Source organism: Spermophilus citellus, assembly GCF_964194105.1.
Source record: "Spermophilus citellus genome assembly, chromosome: 2".
In the NCBI taxonomy this organism is placed as follows: domain Eukaryota; kingdom Metazoa; phylum Chordata; class Mammalia; order Rodentia; family Sciuridae; genus Spermophilus; species Spermophilus citellus.
In genome coordinates, this window is record NC_138183.1 from 166,572,635 (window position 1) to 166,584,745 (window position 12,111).

The 12,111-nt window shown below is 31.7% G+C and overlaps 1 protein-coding gene across 2 annotated transcripts in view; it reads right to left on the bottom strand.

Moving 5' to 3' along the window:
* Window positions 1-12,111, bottom strand: part of DYNC2H1 (dynein cytoplasmic 2 heavy chain 1) — a 387,437-nt gene that overhangs the window by 189,275 nt on the left and 186,051 nt on the right. For both annotated transcript variants that reach the window (XM_081279719.1, XM_081279718.1), the window contains 5 exons: window positions 9,609-9,674; window positions 7,646-7,696; window positions 6,798-6,875; window positions 3,583-3,714; window positions 2,524-2,596 (listed from right to left, as the gene is read on the bottom strand). In XM_081279719.1, coding sequence (XP_081135845.1) covers window positions 2,524-2,596; window positions 3,583-3,714; window positions 6,798-6,875; window positions 7,646-7,696; window positions 9,609-9,674 — 400 coding nt within the window. The remainder of the gene's footprint in view (window positions 1-2,523; window positions 2,597-3,582; window positions 3,715-6,797; window positions 6,876-7,645; window positions 7,697-9,608; window positions 9,675-12,111) is intronic.

Genomic DNA, 12,111 nt, shown 5'->3' on the forward strand with positions numbered 1-12,111 from the left:
TGGGGATGTGGCTCAGTGGTGTAGTGCCCCTGAGTTCAATCCCTGGTACACAAAAATAAACAAACAAACAAACAAACAACTATAATGTGGACATGTTTTCCAACTGAACAAATCAGACCTAGTATTTTTGATGGTGAAATTGACAGAGAAAATGTTTTATTTTTTTTTCTTGCACTTAAACTACAAGTCTCAAACAGAATAGTCTACTGATTTTATTTGAGTCCATGAAGTCAACTGGCCCAGAGGCCAGCCTCCTATTTCATCCTTTCTGAATACTGGTTACATAATCCAATAAATTCCCCTTCTTCACTTAAGTGAGTTTGATATGGGTATATCACTCAAAATCAAAAGTTTGGTGGATAAAAATTCCGCCACACATAAGTAAAAATTATCTGCTAGATAAGCATTTTACCAAAGATAAATAAACACAGACATTTCTTCTCCATAACACAAAGGAAAACAGAATATTTCCAGACTTACTTCAATATACCCATCACCAATTAATCAGTAGACCAATTTGAAAGGAAACACAAAATATCTGTGTGTATATGCATTTTAATTTTGGTGAGGCAGAAGACAGGGATCACATGAAAAACTGGGTTGGTCAATGTTAAGGGTTAAGTTGAGTCCCCCAAAAAAGACATTTTAATAAATTCTAACCCCAGTACTATAGAAGATGACCTTATTGAGATATAAAGACATTACCAACAAAGTTTATTAACTACATTTGAGTAGAGTGGGCCCCAATCCAATATGATTGGTTTCCTTTACAAGCATGGATAGAATACAGAGTATAGTATCTTTATATACTAACAAGACAATGATTATTCAATATCTCAAAGGTTTTTCACAAAAGGGCCTATTTTTTTTCAATTTCATGAAAGTCTTATTTATATGAGAAATACTAATTTAAAGAAAATATGCATATGATATGAATCTTACTTGAGTATAATACATGTAAATTATAATAATTAAGAAATGTTCTACATAAAATTTAATAAACTTATGCATATATATGTCAAGAGTGGCAAATAAATCATTGCTTTGAACTCTGTAGCCTTGGACAGTAAGACACCACTTCTGGGACTTTTTTGGTCTAAAAGTCTGAAACATACGCTCATTGACAGGTAATTGCTGTTGATGGGGCATATTCCAGGCCCGCCATGAAATTTAGATGTTGTACAGCTTTAAATTCAAATGCCTATTGCCCTGGGGTGGAAGAAATATGGGCATGCTCAAAAGCTTTGAGGCGCCAGCTGTCCAGAGCTAGGTAAGATATCATGCAAGTAGATAAGCTCCAATTAGCCTATTCCTACTCAACTTCACTTTTGTTTACCTTGAAGAAGTTTTTCTCATGATAAATCCTTTTGTTGTTTTTTTTGCCTATAAAATAAAGTATGTGTGATGCTGGGTTTGTGGCTCAGTGGTAGAGCGCTTGTCTGGCATGTATGAGGCACTGGTTCAAGCTTCAGCACCATATAAAATATAAATAAATAAAATAAAGTTTTTTTTAAATAAATAAATAAAAATAAAGCATGTGGAGTCTTGCTCTTAATTAGAGGTCTGATGTATCCTGCTGACCAAACCACCATATCCTGCTTTTAACCTGTTTTCAAGCCCTTTGTCTTTCTTTTATTTTTATCATAACTTTTAATTTTCTCATTCCGACTGACAGCCTGCATTCAGTAAACTTCATTCACTGTGCAAGATACAGCGAAATATGTATGTGTGTGTGTGTGTGTGTGTGTGTGTGTGTGTATATATATATATATATATAGAAATAATGATTTCTGGGGAAAGTTGCCAGAAAACTATCACAAGTTTTTCATTTGCAACATAATTCTAAGACCTCATTTAATAATAGTAAACATCCATTATTCTAGAATGACTCTGTACTCCAAGTAAAATCCTCTCATTCTCTTTCATTAACACAGTTTTTCCAAATTTTTCTTGAGAAAGTAGAATTATTTCCAAATGGATGATAACTTAATTCTTCAGTCTTAAAAGGATTAACAAAACTATACTGTGAAATTTATAATTTAATTTTTTTTCATTTTTCTTATTTTAGACATGGCAAAAATTACTTGTTTTGAGGACTTTACTTCTTAAGATTATAGTATCTGTGCATTTGTTTTAATTTAATTGTCTAAATTTTCCACTGAAGTGTGACTACAAATAGTACTTACACAGAAGAAATTTGGTACCAGCATTTGATTATCTTCTTTGTAATCTTCACACTTGAGAAATACCCCAAAGCATTTTCATAAGAAAGTGATTTTCAAAACCTCAAACACCTTTACTAAATATAGGGCATCAATTAAATATCAAGTTTAATTCAACATTACACATGCTTATATCCAAAACAAAGAAGAATTTTCTAAACCAAGTAAAGATTATAAGATAAGAAGAATAAAAAACAGAGACTTTAAAAACATTTCTAAACTAAGGTCAGCATAAAACAAAATGTAAATTAAAACAAATTATTCAAAATATTGGTCTTGGTATGAAAAGTATTGCACTTACCCAGAGCTTTACATGCAAATAGAGCCATGGCACTTTGCAATCTGTCAGGTCTTAGAGCCTGTACTACAAGAACCTTAAAATAAAGTACAGAATATTTAAAAATAGCAAAATTCCCATAATAGCTTCAATTTAACAATAGTTAATATTCACTAATTCAACAAATGTTTAGTAAAATATGCATACACTTATTGTTCCATAGTGTTTACTGTGCTTCAAACTGTCACAATAGACATATGCTAAGATATCTATTAATATCCAGAATATTACTGAAATTCATTTGCTTCCTCAAACTTATGATCTAAAATAAACATGGGATTAGCTATGATCTAAGAGCTGAATAGCAGTTGAAAATAGGAGAATACAGGTAAAGCATTTCTGGTAACAGAAATCCTGCCTAAAATCTACAAATCACTACTTTTATGTTAAAATCATGTATATCTACATTATCCTTAGATGTATATTTCATTCCTAGATGTTTTATTCCTTTTTGGTTTTTTGATTTTTAAATTTTTAAACACGCTTGAAAAAAAATTCAGTGTATACAAAAACAAAAGGAAAACAGATCTTATAGCCAACAGCCTCAGAAAAAAGTTAAACGCAAGGGTCATTTCCTGTAACATCAATTCCCAGAGAGCTCTTCCACTCTATTCTTTGCCTAGCCACAAACTGAACATGAACTACCAGTAGATATCATCATTATATTTTGAAGTGAAATTAGAAAAATACTTTCCTCATCATTGGGTCTTTTTCTTTGATAGGACTCTAGAAAATGAATTAAAACTAAAGTAATTTGTATCTTAGTTTATTTTTACATCATTTTTCCTATTGCAAGATCTCATTTGGATCATGGACAAAAAGAATAAGAAAATCTACAATGGGAGATACCCGATTTAGAAATTTTGCTAGTAAGCTTCCCAGATAAGTTGGTAAAAGTAAACAAAAATCCTTCCTCCCACATGCCATTAAAGGTTAGATAATACTCTAAAAACCAAGTTTTTTAAATGATTTCTGAATGATGAAACATTCGTTTTTTTGTATTTTGATAACATAAAATATTACCTGCTGAAATAAGGAAACTTTCTTTGCAAGAATAGATGGAAACTCCTGCTCACACACTGAATTATGATAATAAGTTCGCCACAGAGCTACATCTTCAAAACAGAGAGTCTGATATAGACTGGGAAGAGCAATCTAAAAAATAAAAACAACATATAATGAGCTACACGTAAATAGATGAACATGTACATATTTTTAAAAAAATTTTTTAAAGTGCAAATAAAACCAACTATTAATAAATAATTTATTGCTGGTTTTCTGCTTTGTCTTGGCTTATCCAAGATGACTTGATCATTTCTAGGTCAGAAACAGTATGGTAGACTCATCCAGTGTTAATGTCAGCATTAAATAAAACATTTCCAAACTAGTACTAAATCAATATTCACAAAAGAAATCTCTTCTCTGCATAAAAATATTTATACCTAGCTATCTCCACCTTGTGGAGAAAAGAAATGCTGTCACTAAAATCAAGTACAAATTTTAGGAATTGCTGCAATTGAATTCCATGTTAAATTGCAAAAATATGTCAAATTTCATATCAATATCAACAAGGTGTCTCTCTCTCTCTCTCTCTCTCTCTCACACACACACACACACACACACACACACAAAAAAAAAAAAAACCTTTGGTCAGGTCTGTAGACCTTTTTTTGATTAGGCTTCAACCTTAGGCTTCATGTCCTTCCTTGCAGAAACCAGTTTTAGCAAGAAATTTGCTAAGTCAGTTTAGCAAATATCTCTATGCTCAGTATTTGATCAAATTCCTCATCCTATATCCTTGGTGTGTGACCATCCTCATCAGCCTTCAGCAAGAATGCTGCTAAATCAATTTAGCCAGAATTCTCCCCACCAGACCTTCAATATTTTCTCTTGGTAATCTTCCTTCTACTGACCCCACAACCCTGTTCCTTGACTATCAACTTCCACTAGTCCATGCTATATTCAGAACTAAACCCACTTCTACACTGAGGTCTCTTTTCCTGCACTACAATAGTGTGTGTGTGTGTGTGTGTGTGTGTGTGTGTGTGTGTAAATTTATCTTTGCAGATTTAGCTTCTAGCTACTTCTATTTTTTCAGAAACAACAGCAAATCCTTAACAATGTATATTTTTCTAAGCCTCTTTCATTTATGCCCCTCTTTGTGAACATACTGCTTCTTTTGTCTCTAAATATCCTAACCTTGGGGCTGGGCTGGGGCTGGGGCTTAGCAGTAGCATACTTGCCTGGCATGTGTGATTCTCAGCACCGCATATAAATAAATAAAATGAAAGTCTATCAACAACTAAATGTTCTAACCTACTTTATGCCTCATAAATTACTACTCAGCATTCAATATTCGTCTTAAACAATATCATCCTTCAGAGGTTTTCCTGAACATATCCATACCACTACTTCAGTGTTCCCCCTTCCTAAATTTATTTCAAGGGTGAATTATAAGATGATAAATGAAAAGCTATTCAGATGGAGAATTTTCACTGAAAATAATGATAAATTAGAAGATCTGTACCTGTACTGTTAAACTTCATGTAACATAAAACTGAATCTAGTTTGTAAAAATTCTTTATACAAATGTGTATATTCACATCTAAACAATCCATTATAATGCCCAAATTTCATCATTTTTCCTAACTAAAACTAAACAATATTGACAAATTATATTTCAATTTAATTATTTTCAATAAATGATGTAAGCATGTTAGGATAACACACATGATATTAGTCTTTTGACTTTAATATCAGTATGTAAGTTCCCCTCACCACTAATTTAGGTGTGTTACACATTATATAATCATCATGTATTTGAGATAGGCTATACAGCACAGCTCTCTAGCTACAGGTTAGACACTGGGTCAAATCACACGGCTATCCCTCTTATACTGTGCCACTGCATCAGAAAGTAATCTCTACAGTGTAAGTTTATTCATGGTAGGGTCTCTTAATATAACAATATACATTTGTCATCCCACTGATGTTGAGGAAAAAAACAGATCTGAACAGCAGTTGGAGCAATAAAAACAGATTTTATTCAGGGATATAGCAATAGAGGAAAAGAGATATCAATATAGAACAGGATTCAATTCTGAATACAGTATGAACTTACAGGAATTTACAGCACAGTAGGAGTCTACAAATAGAAAATTGCCAAGAGAAAACATCAGGGGTAAGGAAGATTCTTGCTAAACCAATTAAACAAAATTCTTGCTGAACACAGGTCAAGGTGATCAGAATCACCTGAGAGATAGTGGAAGATGACAAAGCCAACTAAATATCATGGATGATAAGACATAGAGAATAGGAAAATTCTGGTTAAACCAACCTTGCAGAGTTCCTGCTAAAACTAGATTTCACAAGGAAGTACACTGATAGGCCTAGGAGAAGGGTCAGAACGTTGTCTAAAGTTTGGTCATTGGCACTATGCTGATTGGTAGTAAGCAATAAATAAATTATTAATGAATAAAATAATAAATTATATAAATAAAGCATGTAATTTATTTTATTTATGGAAAAATAAACATAAAGAGTAGTGGTAAAAGAAACCAAACTATGCAACAGGAGGCCCAGTTTTGAATTCTGCTTCTGCTTTCTAAGTAACCATAGCAAGTGACTATCTCTCTGTGCCTTAGTTTCTTCATCTGTTACATGAAGATAATAGCAGTAGCTACATATAATGTAATTGGACATATTTAATCAGATAATCTATTTTTAAATTCTGCATAATGCCTTGTATATAATAAGTATCAACAACTGCTAGCTATTCAAACTGTTTTTACTATGGGGTATTGTAATATTGTAAGAGTAAGAAGAAAAAGCATCAGAAGAGATGGAAGAAAAGAAAGATAGATAGATTGATAGAAAGACACATAGATTGATTTGGGGAGAAGTATGTTTGTCTTTTATTCCTATAAAAATGACTTTGACTTAAATAATTTAAAACACAGATAAAACTGAAAAAAGGAAGCGAAAGATACACTATATTTAGAATATCTAAACATTAAAGGGCATGTTATTTCATAAATGACAGATTTAATAAATTAAATATTGATTAATGGAGTAATCATAATAATTCTTTGATGTGTTTCAACTGAGACTTGTTGTTCTATTCACAGAAATAAACACTGAGAATAAATAAATAAAACATTTAAAAATCTCAACAGAAATAACTAAAATATGCAAAAAAAAAAAAAATCAGCTACCCCCCCAAAGCAGAAAAGGAATACCTTTAATGTTGCTACTGCCCAACTTCTTTCCTGATCTATCCAAGATGGAAGTTGATCACGTATTCTTTGCTGAGAATCCTTTAACAGAAACAATTATTTTCTTTGGTATGTTAGGTAAAATAAATTCAGAGTTTAAAAATAGCAATTGACTAGTTATTTTTATGACACAAATTGAAAAAATACCCATTCTATATGCTATTTTTTATATTTTACAAGTCATCATGACAAAATTCTATGTAACAAAAGGTACACAGAGAACTACCTAGACAACTATTGCATTTATTTTCATTGTACTTAGTTTTCCACGAAACTTAAGAAAAACTTAAATGTCATAAGAAACTATGATTTAATTTAAAAGTACATTATTTTAAATTTTATCTTGCACTTCTATCATGATCTACATTCTGTACAACATTTTCAATGTCCTAATTTGAAGAATATTATCTATTATTTATTCAAATAGAAAAGCTAAAGAAAAACCTGAATTTAATTAGTTATTAAAAATTTTCAGAAATAATTTTAAATTTCATTTATATAAGAAAAATTTCCTAGTTATAATACCAGGTTTGATTTTCCTAAAGAGTATAAAATTTTTCTTAGAATAAAGTACTATACTGAGAAAAATAAACTAATTTCTTAGTATTTAATATTATTCTCAAAACAATATGTCTTCAAAGTCAAAAAATATATTGTCCATATTGTAGCAGCAGAGGCCAAAACACACTCTTCTAATCAAAATATAATTTCAACAATAATTTTAAATTCCTCTGAAGCTAATTATAGTTTATGAAGCCAAAGCCAGAACTATTTTCTCTAGGAGTAAATGAATAAATTCTATTTTAACTTACAGCTTTCCGCAACATATCTCCAACAACAACACCTGTAAAAGTATCCCACTCCTTTTGAATAAAAATGAAGAAAACAAAAAAAAATTAAAATTCAACAAAATTACCTTAATTTTCCTATAAAATGACTTACAATGCAGCTAAGAACACAGAAAAACAAAACTTCTTTCATATCTACTCCCTTCTTCTAATATATTAACATTAGAGTTCATTTTCCAATATAAAATAATAGTAAAAGGTACTAGGCATCACTTTGTTAAAACAAAAACATATAGGTTAGTCTCAATGTCTAAAAACTTAAATTAGTAATTCAATTAACATTTCTTACTACCTGTTAATTTGTTCTTGAATATGCTATTTCTCACTATTAGATTAGCGGTAAAGTATGCCAAAAAGTTAAAATTTTTATGATTGGTAAAGTTCAGAAAATTACTTCCATTGACTTATCTTTTTCTACAGATTGGAATAACACTGTCATTAATCCACTTTTTTTAGCCACAGAATCAAGATTAATCAAGTGTTACGGATATAGTGCTCCAAGAAAATCTATGTCTTCACCCTAGGATTCCCCCAAGTTAGATAATAAATAGCACTATCATACTGTTTGTCACACACAGTCTAGCAAATATAATACATATTGGATAGCAACCTGGAAAAATTTACCAAGCAACATAATTCCTGTCTCCACCCATCCTGGCCATCTACTCTTCCTATTGCAATTACGCTACCACCTGTCATTAAAATAGGGATGATTTCTTCTACAATATATAAGAAAAATATTCCATTCTCTCAGTGATGATTTGCTCATATTTTAGTAGGAAAAAACAGGGAATACAAGGTCTTATACTACATGAAACATAATTATCATAGTAAAAAAAATATGCAGGAGGAGAGAAAGACATAGAAGTTAACAATAGGAATAAAGAGGGTCATTTTAAATAAACAAATGAACCAGACCATATTGAGTTAGAGGAAAACAAAGAAAGAACACGGGCAGAATTATGAATGATCTGCCTTTGTTAAACAATTTGAATGAAGGGATTCCAGAAAACAGCTAAAGTCTGACCAGGTAGAATTAAAGGTTACTAGATCAAAGGTGTACGGCACTGGCACCTGGCTATAAAAGTCTCACTTAATGAGAAAAACTATTTGTGAATAAATGTTTTTAAAAATTATAGGTAGACCAGAGATGGATTAGTTAAGCTCTAGCCCAAGGGAGATTCTTTTAAAGTTTCAGAGGACATTGTATGGCAAACAAAAATAAAGACTAAAGACAAAAATGATAAATTATACATAATCATATTAACATAAATCTATGGGCTCTAGGAAGCTTCTGAGAATTAACCACCCTCTTGCTTCACCTGCTGATGATTTTCGGCAGGTATGTGCCAGGGATTGAACCCACAGGCATTTACCCACCAAGCCACATCCCTAGCCCTTTTCCATATTTTATTTAGATGCAGGTTCTCACTGAGTTGCTTACGGCCTTGCAAAGTTCCTGAGGCTGGCTTTGAACATACTGTCCTCCAGCTTCAGACTCCCAAGCGCTGAGACTACAGACGTGCACCACAATGCCCAGCACCTGCTGACTCTTGAAAAATCACAGAATGTAGTTGAATGCCCATATTCTCTCACTTTTTCTATTTATTGGTTCTATTGTATAGGACAGGAAAATAAGAAGGCTGCTTCCTCTGGTATACTAAGTAAATGAACCTAGGTTCAGAAAAATTTAGGCAGCTTGATAAGTTGCAAGATTCCTTTCCTTGCGATCACTCTGGAATGCTGGGTTTACCAATAGGGAAACAGAACTGAAAAACAGCATTTTACACTAAATTTCTAACTTAGTAAAAGATTAATAAATTAACACATAATTTGTGGCCTAAAGTAGCTTCTAATCTAACTAAACATATACCCATCACAATATTTTCATGTAACTCTAAAATTTTCTTCCTTCAATTCCACTTACATTTTCTTGAAAAAGTTCAGGATGCATGCCCCGAACAAAATGCAAAGCAAACATCAACTGGTCAGCCTGCAAAGAACAACAGATGGTATCATGCCTTCTCTAAATACGTGTTTTTGGAAAAACACAGCCTTTAAATTTTGGCTCATAAAAATGTATATTTTGTCATCAAATCACCTACTTTAATCAATATAAGAAATGACTATAAAGACTATATCTTCTACACAGAACAAACACTTCTAAGTTGGGGGGGGGAGGAAGCAAAAGTAATAAGTAATAAAATTTTTAAAGAAAGTACTAAAATAAATTTGAGTATATATCTCAATAATATATATATATATATGACTTATTTAGTTAACTGAAATCCAATTATTAAGTTTGAACCAGATATTACTAACCAGATCAACTTTGTACATTACCAATTTTCAATTTGTCATTTTGTAGGTTTAAACATACGGGTGATTACAAGTAACTATCACAACTACAACATTTTCTCTTTTCTAGATATTGACTAACTTCCTAAATTAAATAGGAAACTAGTGAAGTCTTCACTTTCCACTAAATAAAAAAAGAAGTCTTACCAAATAAGCCCAAACAAAAAATAATTTCATGTCAAGAAAGCGGTACGTCAAACATATTTTATTGTTTGATCAGTATGAATGTTTCCACCTGTGGAACAACGACTTTTAGAGAACTAGTATAGAAAATTAGCAACTGGCTTCTCAATGCCAGCAAGATGGAAGACAGAAAACTATAAAAACTTTCCGGTTACAAACACATAAATTTTAGATAAAAGATAATATAACACATGGTTGCACTTAAAAAAAAAATGAAAAGAATGAGACAACATTCCCCCAAACTCAGAAATAGTGAACTGAAAAACCAGAGTGGCATTAAAACAGCTGTGGCTGAATTGAAGAAAAATATCAACCACAGTAACCTAAAGTTATGCCCTACCAGAGACAACATGAGAGGTTTTCTAAAAATGAGATCTGGGTCTAAAACTGGAGTCCTTTAAAAGTTACATTATAAAGAAACACTATGGCTGTATGGCCATATTCACAGAAGACAGGAGACAAATTCACCTGAAATCTGGGTGAAAGAAAGCACCCTCTGAAAAATTTACCACACTTGAGCTTAGCACAAACTTCACAGATAAATTTAACTATGGGACTAATAAGAAATTAATAGTGATTTCTCCGGTACCTGGCAAGAGTTTAGGCAAACCTGGTTTAGACAGTTACTCACCTACCCAGTATCTCAAACACACCGAAAGATAAAACTTAAAAGCCCAAAACTGCCAACATAAGAAAATAATCCACTATAAGCAAGCATCACCAAACACAACAGACAAGAATAAAACCCCAAGAACTTCAGATAACAGAAGAATTTGAAAGACATTCTATATAATAAGTATGATTAAATAACAGTTAAGTACATAGAAGAGATTAACACTCCCCAGAAGCAGATACTTCTTAAAAAGTCAGAGCAGGGAAGGGAGAATTTCTGGAAAAAAAGTATATTAGTTGAAATTAGATTCAGCTGATGATTCAGATGATGAAAAGATTAGTGAAATATAAGAAAATGAAAAAAATACTAAAGAAATTACTCACATTAAAATAAAACTAAACTATTAAAAAAATAACTGAATACAAAAATCCTTACACAGGAAAATTGTGACATAAACTTTGTATAATTAAGAGTACAGGTAAATTTTCAAATGATAAAATGAATTTTTAATACTGGTTATATAACCATTCAAAGGGGATAACTTAAGTTGCAGGGGGAACTGTAAAGGAGACCTCTTTCTTCATGCATATATACATATTATCTGATTGTTATTAAGAGCACATGGAATTTTACATTAAATATTAAAAGATAATTTTAAAGAAAAATATTAAGTCCAAGCCCTTTATAAAACACATAGTATTAATGACAGTCTATATTGCAGGGAAGAATAAAATTGGTACATTCTGAAGAGAATTTTATTCCCTTTTAACATTCTACATGCCCCTACATCAAGAAACTTCACTTCTAGAAATTTATGCAAAAGGATCATGTTATGTGTTCCTAGATAAGAAATAAGGATATTTATTAAAATATCATTCATAACAAGAGTAATAACTGAAATCACCTGAGTGTTCAAAATCTATCGTGTTGCTTTCTTCTAGGTGGTTATTTTTTTACCTGCCCTGTGTCATGAGATGGAGGTGCCCTATAGTATTGTCAAGGGAAAGACCCACCTAGGACACAAGAAGACATGTACCACCATTGCCTTCATACAATTTAACTTGGAAGACAAGAACTCTAAGATGGTGGAAGCTATCAAGACCAATTAAATGACAGATATGAAATGGGCTGTCACTCGGAAGGCAACATTCTGGGTCCAAACTCTGTAATTCACAATTTCAAATTGTCCTTCAAAATAAAAATTTATCATGAATAATATTCAAAACAGAATATACAGCATGGCCTATTTTGACAAAAGAGAAGGAGTATGCTTATA